Raw genomic sequence first — 15,129 nt, 5'->3', positions numbered from 1 at the left:
TCCTCCTTCCTCCCCGCCCGGCCTCCGGCCTCGGGGAGGCAGCGGCGAGGCCCGCCGGGGGTCGGGGCACCGAGGGGAGAGGGGAGGATGGGGGGGAACGGGGCTTGTTCCCCTCCGCAGGGAGTTTGTGAGCAAAGGGCAGCCCGGCCCCAGCCCCGGCAGCGCCCTCTAGGAGCCTTCATCCACCTCCTCTTCCTCCTCTTCCTCCCGTCCTGTCCCCCCCCCCCCCCCGCCCGTCTGCCGGGGGATCCCCGCTCGCCTTCGTGGCTTCAGCACAGCTTTTGTCGCCCACCCCGCACACCTTCATCCCCCTGTGCCTCCTCGTCCTCCTGGGCGCACCTTCATCCTCCTCCCGCAGGCCTTCATCCCGCTCCGCACACCTCCATCTGCACACCTGCATCGCCCGGTGCACGCCTTCATCATCCTCTGCACACCTTCATCACCCTCCTCATACCTTCATCATCCTCTGCACACCTTCACCCCTCCTCCACACACCTTCATCACCCTCCGCACACCTCCATCACCCTCATGCCCTGCCTCACACCTTCACCCCCTCCTCATCCCCATACCCTCACCCCCTCCAAACCCCTCCACCCCTCTCCACGTCCCCACGCAGACCCCCACGAGCCCCCCCCCCCCCCAGCTCCCCCCGGTACCCGGGACGGGGATCTCAGCCCAGGCAGCTGTGATTTCCCCAGGGAACCCAGCCAGCAGCGGGGCCGCGGTCGCTTCCTACGAGCGAGCCGATGGGTGGTAACGCGCTAAGCCGCAGCCGGCTGATCGCATGCGAGTCCCTGGCCGTGGCCCAGCCTCGCTGCTGGGAGCTGTGGCCCCAGTTTGGGCAGGAAGAGGCACAAAACCCCGGCTCCACCGCGCAGAGGGTCCGGCACGCGCCCAGGACCCGGCCAGGTTGGGCTGTGCCATGGTGGGACGCACGCAGAGGTGAATCGGGGAGCGGGATCCTCCCGGCGCTCCGCTCGGGGAAGGGATGCTCTTTGCATCCCATCCCTTTCAAAACCATATTTTTCTAATTTTCGTGCCGAACTTGGTTGTAGTCAAGCATTTCGGGACGAGACAGCCAACGCTGCATCCTGCAAGGCGACCATCTCCGGAGCATCCAGCACATTCAGCAATCGGGGATGATTAATAAAGCCGTATCGCATTCTTCCACCCTTGGCCTGGTGCTAACTGTAAGAATCTGGACCAAAAACTGCAACAAAATGGCTGCTATTCTCCAAGGGCCGTTCTGAGCACTCGTTACTCATCCCTTACTTGGGCAAAAATGACATTGACTGCTCCTGGAGATGACAGACTTAATTGAGTTCAATAGGAGTTTAGGCTGAGTAAGGCATGAGCAAACAAGCGTGCATTAGCCCATGAATAAAAGCCTGATCTGCAAATGTTTAGGAACACATGTAACTCTGCGCAGGGGAGTAACAATGGGGTTACCGCTGCGCCGAGCTCCAAGTGCGTGCAGAAAGCGTCTGCGGGACCAGGCTTCGGCGCGGCGGCGGCGATCCAAGCGCCTGCCATGCTGGGCTGAGCTCCTTCTGGAGCGTGGCAATCCCGGCCCAACTCTGGCTTTGGGTGTTTTTTGTTTTTTTTTTTTTTTTTCAGCCCTGCCGATTAGGATTTATTTTTTTTTTTGTTCCTCCTTCAGAAGTTCATAATCCTGGTTTCTGCTATTCTTCGTCCACTGGTGGGAACAGCAACTTCCTTTCCCGAATTATAATATAAAAGAGCTGCGAGCAGCAATGCCATAAATAATATTTTCTTATGGCCAGAACATCCAAGTCTAGGCAACACACCAAGAACAGCTACAACATTGTAAAACTCCGACACTTCTCCAGAATGGATTCACTAATTAAAAAATGATTCCTTTCTAAAAGCAGTTGAAAAATACTGGCTTCGCCATCACTGCCTGTCGGTTGCTGCGCCGAGCAGGAGCCTGTCCTGGAAACCTGCAGCTCAGCCTGGCTTATCAGGCACGAGTCTGCCTCCCCCCCGTGAAAAATATGGAAATAAATTTGCAGGAGGGGGGAGAGGAGAGAAAAACACACGTCCCAATCACTTCTTTAATTAATTAACGTGTCACCACTTCAAAGCGCGGACCAAGAGCCCTGGAGGCTGAGCACTGCTGTCTGCCGGGCAGGGCACTCATTGGGAACCCAAGGGCTCTGGCCCTTAAATTTTGGGGTGAGGAGTTTCCGTGCGTTGGGCTCCCTGCGAAGCACCCAGCCCTCCTCGCATCCCGGGCTGGCGTCCCTCCGTTCATCGGAGCAGGGCGGGGAGCCGCCTGTGGCACCGTGGCGACGTGTGACCTCGGTGGGATGCTCAGCATCAAGGTGGGACGTTTTTCCCCTTCTTTTTTCCTGATAACCTTCTTTGCAAAAATAAAACGCATTTCCTGGGCTGGCTCCCGGGAAGAACTTGTGTGCTTCATGGGGTTAAATCCAGCCCCGCACCACCAGCCGAACTCCAGCCCCCGAAACTGAAGCTTGAGCAGCCTCAAAGTCTCCGCCTCAGGGTAAAGCTCATCCCCCGGGATTGAGAAAATCCTTTCTCCGAGGAAGATGCACGCTTTGGCCTCAACTGAAGTTGATAAGGCTCCTTCTTCTTCTTCCCCCCCCCCCCTTTTTTTTTTTTTGATCTTTTCTTGCAGCGAGCATTCCTTTCACACCCACGCACACATCCTCATCCTCACCCATTGGTCTGCCGGCACATCCGTCACACTTTCCGTCGGCCAAAGTAGATACACATTTCTTGTGCTTCAATTCCTCGTCTCCTCTGGTGTTAACAGCCAGCGCAAACAAAGGGCCCGAATATCCATCGCCCTATTAAATTGTTTTCATTTGTTCCTTGTGCTACAGTTGGTTTGGGTTAGGAGGATTTGTGTGAGCGATTTGGGGTAGGCGGCTGGCGCTGTGATTGCTGTAGGCTGTGCGCCTTTACTCGCACATCGCCTCCGAAGGTGCTCGTTTTGGGACGGGGTGGCATTGCGTCTCACACCCTCTGCAGCTTCGGGCTCCCTTTGGCTGCTTCTGCGGGGCTGCAGGCTGGGAATTTTTTTTTGGGGGGTGCAAGTAATAATGGAAAAAAAACGGTGGTGTTTTAAGGGAGAAACTCCCAGGAGATCAGCGGTGCTCCCAGGTGAGCGTGCGTTGGGATTTGGAGACCTCCCAGAGCCCCTCGAGCCGAGCCACGCTCCCTGGCTGCACTTTGGCTTTTCTGCTTCCACCGGTGCGCAGGAAACGGAGACAAGTGCGGGTGGAGGCAGCCCTCACCCGTCAGCCGATCGTGTCCCAATTTCAAACAGATGTGTGGTTCCCGGCTGGATTTGGGCAGAAAGCTCTCGCTTTCCCCCACATTTGCCGGCCATACCTAGCCAGGAGATGCTGGCTTTAAACCCCAGCGGCTGTTTCTCCTCTTGCTCCCAAGGTCCTGCCAAATGGGTGAGGGATAAAATCCTGCACGGGCACACGGACGGCCCCAGCTGCAATCATCGGATGAATCACGGAGCCCAAATTCGTGCGGCTTTTGGGAAAAAAACGGGCTCCTTCTGCAGAGCCACCAAGGCAGATGTTGACCAGCGGCATGGCTGGTCCCCGCAGCGCTGGCGTTGTCACCTCCCCGCGGTGCTGGCATCGATGGGGGTGTGCTGGGAGCCTGTCCCACCCTGGGTTTGCTTGGTGGCATCCAGGGAAAGAGTCCTCCAGTCCCCGATGGTGGGACACAGCACAGCAGGGTACAATCCTGCGCCGCTCCCCGCAGCCGGGGTTTTCTCCGAACCACGTTTGCATCGCACCAGGTTCGGGATCCAGCATGGGCCCAGCGCTGCCACTTTCGGCCCCCAGCCCCTCATGTGGATGGGAGCACGGGGACCCAATGGGCTCCTGGGGACAATGGGCTCCTGGGGACAATGGGAGCACGGGGACAGGCTCAGGGCACGGCGGCGTTGCGACACGGCCCAGCGAGGATGAACATCCCTCTTGCACAACCACAGCTGTCTCATCTGCTTCCTGCTCCTCTGCCTGTCCGCTCCGGTCACCTTTCGTGGTACTTTGGGGGCTCGGAGCACCCCAGGATAGGGGAGGACCCGTCTGCACCCAGGCAAGGGGACCCCAACTTGTATCAGCGCCCCCGGGGGGCAGTCTGTGAGACGAGCCGGGGAGAGAAGCATCACTGGGATGGCCTTTTGGGACACCCTGATGTGTCCCAGCATTTCTCATCACCAAATTAATCGGGGATTTGGGACTCTCCATGCAGCCAGATCCTCACCCACCAAAGCTGGGGTTGTGCTGGAAAATGGGCCACGAGCTGCCCTGCTCCCACCACGCCGCCCTTCTCCAGCACCCCCCCTTCCTCAGCACCCATTCACCACCCAGGGGCCCAAGTCAGGGGGTGGCACCCCCGCTTTGTCACCTCCGGGGACGCAGGGAGATGGAGCGGGGGCTCTGCGGGACCGATCCCCATGCAGCAGCGTGGCTGGGAGCTGCGCCACACCTCGTGAATCACACGATGCTTCTGGCAGCGACCGCGCTTTCCCCTTCGAGGTCTGCTCCTGGTGGCACCGGCTGCCCCTCCGGCACGTGCCCCCCCCCGGGGGGGCCAGGCTGCTCCCTGGGGGACCCAAATCCCACAGGGCTCGTGAGCACTCCCATGGCTTTCAGGGGCGCTGCACTTCTGGGCATGTCACATCCACTTGTGCCAGAGAAATGGGTGAAAAGCGGGGGTTTTGTGCCCGTAAGGCATTGAGCAGCGGCGTGCAAAGCAGAGGAGCAAACAAAGGGGTGGTGGGGGGCTGGACCCTGCTGCTGGGCTGGGCTGGGGGCTCCTTGTCCCCCCAGCAGCGTTGTGCCCACTCGCAGCGCTTAAATGAAATCCCAGTCGTGGAGGTGGCGGGCGCTGGCGGTGCCACGGGGTGACCTTGGGCAGAGCCCGGCCACACGCCCGCAGGGGGACGAGGAACCACCCCGAACCAAAGGACACCGCCAACCCCCCCCCTTCTTGTTTAAAGAACACGCTACAAAATACAAAACAGAACCAAAAAAAAAAAAAAAGGAGGGATGAGTTTCCAGGATTCGAGTCCAAGAAACGTCTCAAAGGGATGAAATCGGGATCAGAGGCAGCCTCATCTGCTAAATATACCCCGGGCCTGACTCTGCCTCCTGCCCAGGACCCGCAGCCGGCCCCGGGCGAGCCGGGGAAGGGGCGGCCGAAGCCGGGTGAGCGGCGCCGAAAATGGGGAGCGAGGGAGGGGAGGGGGACGGGGGCGGCGCGGGGGCTACTCGCAGGCCAGCTTCCCGTCGAAGCTGGAGAGGGCGATGGCGAAGGCCTGCAGGGCGCACAGCGGGTAGTTGTAGTCCATGGTGAAGGCGTCGTCGGCCACGCGCCCGAACTGCATCACGATGTAGTCGGCTGCGGGACAGAGGGGAGGGCGCGTGGGGCGGGGGGGGACGGCTGCTGCGCCCGCACCCTGCGCCCCCGTCCCTTTTCCAGGGGGATTTAAAGAGCGGGGTGGCAACGAAGCCACCCTACCCCCAGCTCCCCCGCCCTATTGCAGCACAATTTATCCAAAAACCCAGTGTTTTCCCATTGCACGGCCCAGCAGGGTGTAGCAGGGACGTGGCACCCCTCAGCCCCCCCCCAGCGCCCCTTCCCCACGTAGCCGGAGCCCGCCGAGGGGCGCGGATCCCACTAACCCCCCGTGGGACGCCCGTGGCGTGGCCGCTGCTGTCACCGGAGCGCGGGTGACAGGAAATCTGTAAAAATAACCGGGGGCCCCCGGCAGGTTTTTTCTGTCCTGTAACCCAACACCCCGGGTGCCGATGGCTTCTGACTGTGCCGGACAGGTGACGAGCGGCCGAGGCCGGCTGCTCGCACCGGGGCCGAGCGCTGCCCCGTGGCAGGACGCTCGCCGTGGGGCTGCTCACGCCTTCCCGTGGGGCGGGCGGCGCTGCGGGGTTTGGGGGTGCTGCGGGGTTTGGGGGTGCAAACCCACCCCGGAGCCACGGCCGGGTCCTGCATCGGTCGTCGCAGTCACCCCAAGGGACTGTCCCCGAGGTGCGATGCGCCCCAGGGGCGTACGGATCGGCAACGCGGGGCGCGTGCCGGGGGAGATGCTGCGGGGTGCTCTCGTGGCGTGGCATCGGGCTCAGCACCCTGCAGGATCGGTCCCTGCCCTAATCTGCCTGGCAACAGGTGACACGTGCGCTCCCTCTGCCGGAGCGCGGGGCTGCGCGCTCCACTCCGGCGCTGGCAAACGCAAGCGGGGCCCCCCCAGAGCAGCCGTGCGAGACAAAAAAATAAATAAAAAAAACGCAGCATAAAGGGTGCTGCAGGGGTGCCGGGACCCCAGCCAAGATCCAACCCAACCCCCCCAAACCCAACCCACCCCCGGCTTACGGTCGCTGCCGTGCACAATCTGGAAGTTTTTAACGGAGGCGTGGGTGACGCGGCCGTGGAAGTTGAGGACGTAGGACTGGGTCTCGTCGTTCCACACCGGCGCCTTGTTGTGCAGCTCGATCACGTTGTCCATGTTCTTGTTCTGCCATCTCATGAGGAGGCCGTCGTTGTCCTGGGGAGGGCGAGGGGGGATGGAAAAGGGGAGGTGTGTCCCCCCTCCCGGAGCCTTGCCACCCTCGTTGCATTCCCAAAGGGATGCCCCGTCCCTGGGTGCTCCCCGACACACTGCCCCATGGCAGGGCCACGCTGGGAGAAGGGAGAAAGCCCAGAGGAAAATATATGGACACTGACACTCATCTCCGCCTCCCAGAGAGGAGCCTTCGACTTCAGGAACACCTCAAAGTCCCTCTGTGCCCCAAACTGGCTAAAACCCAAGATAATCCCCAACAAATCCTGCCTTTGGGGGAGATCTGACCCCAGCCCAGTTTGGCCCTTGGCTGCTCCGACTTACATTTCGGGGCCGGATGGGCACCCTCTCGTTATCCGAATTCATCCCAGGGATGATGACCGTCATCTTGCGGGGCCCTTTGAACCCCAGGACGTTCGTCTCCTGCAGGAGAAGCCCCGGCCATAAAACCAGCGACCACCGCGGGCTGCAGCCCCTCACCAGCATCCAGCCTGAGGGCTCGGGGCCGGATCCAGCCCACCCCGCAGGTCCACAGCCCCCCCCCGGGGCGATGCCCTGAGTGCCCCAGTTGGGGCCCCAGGGTCCCCGCTTACGTAAACCACGGCCGAGAGCTCCTGCCGCACGTTGGACCAGTCGGCGTTGGCCCTGTCCGGGTTGGCCCCGTTGTCGAACACGGTGAACTTCGTCCCCATCAGGTTGGACCTGCAGCGCCGGCACAGGATGTGACCACGGTCGGTCCCACCAATTTTTTGCTTTGCTCCAAGCTAACAGCCCGGGCACCCTCTCCTCGGGGCAGTGCTCGTGTAGGGCTGGGGTGTTCAGATCCTGGGGGGCCGAACCACCCACCCCACAGCATCCCCGCACCCCTCCAGCCCAGCCCGGCATTGCTCCGACCTCAAAGCCTGCCAAACCCTCCTGGCTTCCCCCATACAGCCCCGAGCACGAACGCTGCAGCGCGACCAGCACCCATCCTTGATCCCTTTTTCTCCATTGTCCCCATTTCAGGGCACCCGTCCCCCCAAAACCAGGGAGGGGGGGTGGGCTCGGAGGCGCTGCGGCACGGCGCCGGCGGCTCGGCGGTGCAGCGGGCCGGGGCTTGCCGCGCTCGCCGGCGCTTCTGCTCGCCTCGAGCTGCCCCACGGGAGGAACCGGCCCAGCCTGTTCCCCCTCCCTGCCCCCCGACGCTCCTCGGGTCACAGCCAACGGCGGCAAGAGCCGAAATTGAGCCAGCCAAATCCTTCCTCCCGCACGCCGAACCCATTCCCAGCCCACAGCAGGCACGGGAAAAAAAATAAAAATAAAAAAAAAATGGGGGTGCCGGCAAAACTGGGGTGCCCGCCTCACCTCAGCTTCCCGATGAAGTTCTCGCCGCCCCGCGACAGGTCCGTGGGGTCGATGGAGATGAGGTAGTTGGAGGTTTTGCTCTTCTTGCGCTTCCTCCCGGCGAGGAGGAAGACCTGGGAGGACGGCGGGGCCGGGGCAGTGCCATCGCCATCGCCCCGCCGTGCCCTTTGCGCAAGGTTTTGCGAAACAAAACCTTGTTTTGGGACCCGGCCGCGACCTTGCGCAAGTCCCCGCAGCGAAGACGAGCCCCAAAACACCGCCGGTGTCCCAGCCGGGGCTGTCATTAGCGTGACCGTGGCTCCCCGGCCACCGCGGGGCATTTGCCGACACGGGACGTTTCCCAGGAGGAACGGCGGGGCTAATAGCACCCAGGAGCAGCAGGATGCGCGCCATCATCCACCCCAAAACGTGAGGGTGCTCCCAGGGTGGGTGCAGAGCCCCGGGCCCTCCGGCCCCCCCGCCCTGGCTCACCTTTTTGTCGTTATCCAAGTGCAGGTAATAGGTGGGGTACAGCCCCCGGTCCATGCCCTTCTTGTCCCGCGTCACCCGGCACTTGATGGTCACCCCCTGCGGAGCCGGGCGCAGCACGAACTCCTCCAGGTTATCCACCTCGATGACGGGTGACGGGGGCCTCTCCTCCTTCTGTTGCAAGGCCAAACCGGAGCCCTTCGAGCGCGTTTCCTCGTGCACGGCGCCCCGGGGGCTTCCCGGAGAGCCCTCGAGCCCTTCCCCGTGCCATGTGCCACCATCTCCTCTCCCAGATAACAGCTCCTCAATCCCGACACCCCCCCGCGATGTGGCACCACTTTGGGGACAGCACGGATGTCCCTGCTGCTCTCCAGACCCGCTGCCCACCCCAGGGGATGTTCCAAGCCCCCCCAGCCTACCCACAGGGAAAAGCCCCACATGTCTTTTTTATTTCCCCCTCCCATACCTTCTTGGATTTCTTCCCTTTGCCCTTCTTGTTGGAATTTTTCTGCAGCGTCTCCAGGGTCTCCTCCTCACTTTCGGCTGCTTTGGGAGGCGCTGCGAGCAGAAGGGGGCAGGAGCACAGAGGGAACACCGACACCATCGGTAACAACCCGCCAATAGCCGGGGTTCCCCGTGCCCCCGAGACCCCTTCCAGCCCCGCCACCCCCCTCGCAGAGCCGACTCTCACCTTTCTTTCTGGTTTTCTTCTCCTTGGGGGGGTCCCCGCCGGTCTGGAAGAGGGACACGGGGTTTTTCTTCTTCTCCGACCTGATGGGTTTGGTGCTGGAGTCGGAGTCGTCCTCCTCATCGCTGCCGGCGGCGGCTGGGGGACACAGGGACACCGTTACGTGGTGTGGGTGCTGCTGGCCAAGGGTGCCACCTGGGGGCAGCGGGGCTGCCCACCCCCCTCACCAGTACCTTTCTTCTTGCTTTTCTTCTCCTTCTTGTCCCCATTCACCTGGAACATGGCCGTCGGCTCCTTCTTGGTGTTCTTGGTGGGTTTGGCTTTGCCATCGGGGTCGCTCTTGTCTCCTGGAGGGATGGACAGGGCCGGGGACAGAGGACAGGGAGGGGGACAGAGGACAGCCAGGAGACAATATATGGGGAGGGGGCGATGGCCCAGACCCCCTGTTCCCCTCAGCCTCCCGGGACGGCGACGGGGACAGGACACGGGCAGTCCTGTCCCAGGACGCAAGTGACAACGGAGCCGGGATGGAGCCACCCCCTGGGCGCTCACCCTTCGGCTTCAGCTTCTTCTCCCGGCCTTCACCCGCGGGGGGCTCTTTGGGCAGCTTCTTCTTGAGCTTTTTCGGCGGATCTTTATCCTCCACCTCCTCTTCCTCCTCATCGTCATCCTCCGAGTCCTCGGCCGGCTCTGCCCAGCGGGGACACGACGGCGTTGGCGACGCGACGGCTTCGCCGGGAGCGGGACCCCGCAGCCCCCCAGTTTTGCCAGCGGGGACCGTCCCCTCCCAAGCACCGGCTGCCGTGGGCACGGTCACGGCCGTGGGCACGGTCACGGTCACGGTCAGGGCCGTGGGTGCCGGCAGGGGCGCGCACGGCCACACCGCCCCCTCGTGGCTGCAGCCGCGGGAGGCACACGCGCGACGCGGGGGCGCGCGTGGGGCTGGGGACTGGGGGTCCTCGCCCTTCCCCCCGTGCCTTTAGCGGATTTGGGGGGACAAAAAGCACCCCAGGGGCGTGCAGAGCCGCTGCAGACGCACCCCATGGGCGGTGGGGACGGACGCTGCCCGCCGTGTTCCCCCCCCCCCCCCCACCTGGCTGCTTCTTCGGGCCCTTGGCCACGCGGGAGCGGGGCGCGGGGCTCTCCTTCTTCTTTCGGGGCTCCCGGGTGACTTTGGGGCCGCGGTCCTTGTCGCTCTCCTCCTCCCCTTTCTCCTCCTTCTTCTTCCTCAGCTTCTTCACCCCTGGGCATTTCAAGCGACCCCGTGATGGAGAACGCCATGGGTTGGGGACCTGGCGAGTCCCAGGGCAAATGGCAAAGCCCCCGCCTGTCCCCCAGCTTTAGGGGGACAGCGGCTGGCAGAGGGACCCCCAGGCTGCCTCATTTACCCTGTGCCGGGGTGGGGGGCTCCTCTGCACCCCCCGACTCGCCCGGCTTCTTCACCCGCAGCCGCCGGGGCTTGGCTTCGGGTGCAGGCTCCGCTGCAGGCTCCTGCCGCTTCTTCTTCAGCTTCTGCCCTCATTGATGGTGCTGCCGAGACGAGATCGTGCCAGGGTTAAATCCCTGCTCTTTCAGCAGCCGGAGCCCTTTCTGAAATGCCCCAAATGTGGGCATTTTGTGGGAGCAGGGATGCCCAAAATGTGGGCACGGGAGCAGGGATGCGCTCGCTCCATCAAATAGCGCCTTACCGTGGGGCAGCCCCATGGAGGGAAAGCAGAGAGAGGAAAACAGAAAGGGCTGTTAGCAGGCGGACAGGAGAGCGCTGGCACCGGGATGTGCCAGCCCAGGGGATGAGGGACATGACGCTGGCATTGCCCCAACAACCCCTGTGCCGTGGGGACACGGGGTGGCTTTGTACGGGGAGCCACCTCCCCCCAACATCTCCTGGGGACAGGGGACACCCTGGGGGACCCCAGCTGGGACAAGGGACACGGGGACAGGCGGCACAGCTCCGTGCCCCCGTCTCCTCTCACCCACACGAAAGGCCCCCATGGAAACCCGGCTGTGGGTACGGAGCTTCGAGGTCGTGCCTAGGGAGAGCTGGGGGACGCCGGAGCCTCGAGGATCGAGGTCAGCGAGGAGCGAGGCAGGAGGAAGCGGGGGATTAGAGGCAGCACACCTAATCCCCTTTAACCCGGGCTATAAATAACGCTGATTTACCCAATACAGAGCATGTGGTGCAGCACCGAGCTGCGGGCAGGGGCCGTTTGGGGAGGAGGTGCCAGCTGCGGGCCCCCAGAAGGTGCTGCGGTGCTGGTTGCATCAGTGCCCCCACCCCAAACAGGGCTTTTCCCCCCTTGCCAGGGTTTTGCTGCCAGCTGGGTCCCTCCTGGGCAGAGCCCCCAGTGCAGCAGCACCGCAGGGGGGTTGCAAAGGGCCGGATCCAGCCCCCAGCACCAACGCTTTGCCTTCTCCTAACGTGCATCCCCAGGGGTCTCCTGGAGGGGGGCTGAAAACCCCAGGTTTTTACGTCCTCAGCTTGCTGCCCGCAAATAGCTCCTTCACCCCTTTAATCCCTTAAGCAGCACAGGAGCCCAGCCCTTTGCTTCGTTACTTAACGAAGCCCTTTGAGGAGGGGCCGTCAATTAAACCAGGCTGATGACATTTCGGCGAGACCCCCTCTGCTGGGGGCTGACCCCCGGGGGCTGTGCCGAAATGCAGCCCCCCCCCTATAGCAGAGGGACCGGCTGTCGGGGTCACAGCCCCTGGAAAGTGAGTCACCGCTGACGGCTTAGCCGAAAGGCTTAATTAGAGCACTAATTAGGAAGGAAGATCCCACCTCATGGGCCCTGCGGAGTGATGGAGATGGCCTTTGGGAGGGTGCATGAGGGAGCGGAGGCGGGGGGTGCCCCCAAATTTCGGCCCCCAGTTGGGGCTGAGCACCCAGAGGGAGGATCCGATCCCATCTTGGCGTGGGGCTGGGGGGGGCCCCATCCTCGGCCCCTGGGGAGAGCCCGTGGCAGCAGGACGGGGGGAAGGATTCATCCTCACCTGCTTCGGCTTCTGCTGCTGGGGGCTCCCCGACTCCTCGCTGGGGCTGTGGGGGCACAGGAAGGAAAGGGGTGAGGGCTTTCCCCAGCTCTGGGGGGTTCGGGGGAGAAGTGAACCCTACACAGCTTCCCCGGGGGGGCGAGAGCCTCCTGCTGGGGCCGGATCCTGCACAGGTGAGAGCTGGAAGGTGGGAAGGGGGGGGGAGCATCCGTGCTGCGGGCACGAGCCTCCCCTGAAACCCTCCCAAAACGCTGCTGTTTCCTTGGAGCTTTGTCCCATTTTGGCCATGCCAATAAAGCCAATCCCACCAAAAATAAATATTTGAGCCTTTTCCTTCCCCAAACCTTCCTTTTTTTTTTTTTTTAAAAAAAAAGGACACGGCAGCCCAGAGGAGGAGGAGCAGAGCGCGTGCGCCAGCGTTTTGGGTCTCACGTCTCAGCTCCACTCATTTTGTTTTGTGACATTAAAACCTTTCCATCACTTCAGCACTTCAGGAACAGCTTGAAGTGGCAATTTCTGGTGGTGCTGAGTCAAAAGGGACCCCACTTTTCCAAAGCAGCTGCCCCCATCCTGACCAGGTCGAGCTCGTCCCTCCCCGCCAGGCAGCACAGGACGGGGTCTGCCTCTGCCAAGGCTGGCAGCAGCAAGGTTAATTTGGGAAAAATCCGCCCTAATTAATTCTTTCCCTCTGCAAGCCAACGAGCATCCTCGCACCAACCCTCAGAACAACGACAAAACTAAACCGGAATATTACATCGTAATTAAATAGGAGAAAAAGGAGCCGGAGCAGGCGAAGCACCAGGGGGGAGCGCACCCCACCCCGTGGGCCGCATCCTGCCCGACCCCGCTCACCTTTCGGCCGCCCAGACCTCGCGCAGGATCTCCGTCTGCAGCGGCATGGCCCCGACCTCCTCCCCACCAGCAGCCCCCCGCAGCCGCTACCGGCCCGGGGCCGGCTCCATGGGCTCAGCACCACGGGCTCAGCACCACGCCGGTTCCGCCAGCCCCACGCCGCCGGTGCCGGGAGGAAGAGCGAGTGGAGGATGCGATTAACTTTTTCTTTCTCTTGCAACTCGGTAATAGGATTTCAGGGGCTGCCGGCCAGCCCCGTGGGGAGAGGCAGAGCGCGGCAGCTGTCGCGGTAATCCCAGAAAAAGGGGATCCCGTGGGAGCGGGGCGTAAAGCAGACCCCGGGGGGCTTTTGGGGTGCATGGCTCCTCCCAGTGCCGGCTGTGGGGGCCCTGCACGGCAGGCTCCGTCGCTTCCCGAGGGATGCCACCTCTTCTTTTTAGGGATACCTTCCTTTTTTTTCCGCCCCCAAATGGCATCTTGGTGTCACGAAGAGGGGAGCTGGGTTGGTCGCAGGATGCGTGCAGGGGCGATGCCGGGGGGGTTCTCCATGTGCCCTGGGGTGATGCTGGTCCCTGCTCTGCTCCGAGCCACGGCCCCGTGCTGGTTGCTCTCTGCTCCAAGCCCCGGTCCCACCGGGCGAGGGGACCCAGACCCTGCGTCGCCTCCCCGCTGCCCCCCGCCCACATCCCCGTGCCAGGGCTGCCTGCGGGCGCTCTCCGGTTTTACACCGGACAAAACAAAGCTGCACAAATCCCTGCCGGGCTCAGCCCGGCCTTGCCCAGCCACGCACAAGCCAAACCCCACCGCAGCCTCCCTTCCCAGCCCAGGCCCACTAGATGGCATTTAAACACCGTGCGCCCGGCGAAGGGCGCCCTCGGCGCACCCTGAGCCATGGAGAGGGACGGGTGGCGAGACCCTCGCCTCGCAGAGCACCCAGCAAGGCTCTGAAAAGCCTAAAAAGCTGCTCTGGGTGAACAATCATCTCCCATTTCTGCCAAAGAGAACAGCAGACCCTCTCTGCGTCGCTGCTCGGGTTTATTCGCAGCTCAGGACCAGTCGTGCACGGTGCTTGGAGCCGCATGCAATCAGCACCAGGGGCTTCGATGCCTTCGGTACAAAATGCTCCCATTAACCTCCAAACTGTCCTCGTCTGCCCACCTTCAATTTTCTCTTAAAAGGAGGGGAAAAGCACCAAGCCCGGAGAAGCCGGCTGAAATAAAAACCTGCTTAAAAATAGGGGGGAAAAGCCCAGCAACGGCAAAGCAAGTTGCAAGTTTCCGCGGAGCAAGCCAGGGGTGTTTCGTAAGGAAAACATGGCTTGGGCTGACCCAAAACGGCTTTTTTTTGCCCTGCTTGCAAAAAAAATAAAAGCCAATTCTTCGCCGCGCCCCTGCTTCCAGCCCTCCCAGTGGCAGCCTTTCCCCCCAGCACCCACCCTGCGTGCCACCGATGCACCCTGCAGCTCCAGCCCCAAATCTTCCAAACGCGCAGGCTGATGAACAAAAAAGGCCTCGGGATAAAGCTGCCCAGGAGAAGCAGCCCTGCTGAGATCCCAAACAACACCCCCTACAAAAAGGGGCAGCAACAGCCCTAGGGGACACCGATAATTCCCTAAGGAACGGAGCCATCGCTGGAGCCGGTGCATCCCCAGCCATCCCCCCCGCGGCTGCTCACGGCAGGATGGAGAAAAGGGGAGCCTTTTTTTCTCCCTTTTTTTTTTTTTTTCAGTTCTTTATTTTCAAGCTTCAAAAGGGGTATTACAAAGAACAGACAGTAAAAATTAAAAAAAAAAACAAACAACTGAAGGCTGTTCTCCAAAGGTGGTGACAGCACCCAACAGGCTGGAGGAAGGCGACGGGCGAGGTCGCAGCAGCAGCACCGGCACGGGGTGCTCACCGACGAGCCCGCGGTACCGGCTCAGTGACAACACCTATCCCACTTCCTGACCCTCGAGGTGCCAACCTGCTGCTTCTCTTTTTCACGTGGGCCCCAGCTACGCAATAAAACCCCCATTTAAAAATTTGAGCCCACCGCTGGCCGCGATTTAGGCACCTGCGAGCAGCAGCGCTGGAAAATCCTTTTCTGCCCTCCAACAAAATAAAACCCGTGATGCAGCCTCTTAAAATAAAAATAAATTCCCCCAATGAAACAGTGCTTTGAAGCTGAACTGTAAATCCCTAAGCAGAGGGGTCAC

At 61.9% G+C, this 15,129-nt stretch overlaps 1 protein-coding gene and 1 long non-coding RNA gene across 2 annotated transcripts; one reads left to right on the top strand and one right to left on the bottom strand.

Annotated features, from left to right (window-relative positions):
* Positions 1-848: 848 nt before the first annotated feature.
* Positions 849-11,194, bottom strand: TULP1 (TUB like protein 1). Its single transcript, XM_083812331.1, has 13 exons — positions 11,070-11,194; positions 10,481-10,604; positions 10,186-10,335; positions 9,645-9,782; positions 9,326-9,439; positions 9,096-9,230; positions 8,871-8,962; positions 8,408-8,578; positions 7,937-8,049; positions 7,186-7,294; positions 6,917-7,015; positions 6,406-6,577; positions 849-5,418 (listed from the first exon to the last, which is right to left on the bottom strand). The coding sequence occupies exons 1-13, from the start codon at positions 11,082-11,084 to the stop codon at positions 5,285-5,287; spliced, it is 1,566 nt and encodes a 521-aa protein (XP_083668457.1). The 5' UTR covers positions 11,085-11,194; the 3' UTR covers positions 849-5,284.
* Positions 11,195-12,147: 953 nt separating this feature from the next.
* LOC310886991 lies at positions 12,148-14,930 on the top strand. Its single transcript, XR_014575568.1, has 2 exons — positions 12,148-12,256; positions 12,458-14,930. It is a non-coding gene; the product is annotated as an uncharacterized lncRNA (long non-coding RNA).
* Positions 14,931-15,129: the final 199 nt, after the last annotated feature.

This window comes from Anser anser (genome assembly GCF_964211835.1).
Source record: "Anser anser genome assembly, chromosome: 27".
NCBI classification, from domain to species: domain Eukaryota; kingdom Metazoa; phylum Chordata; class Aves; order Anseriformes; family Anatidae; genus Anser; species Anser anser.
The sequence above is the reverse complement of the archived record's forward strand: the minus strand, read 5'-3'. Positions and strand labels throughout refer to the sequence as shown.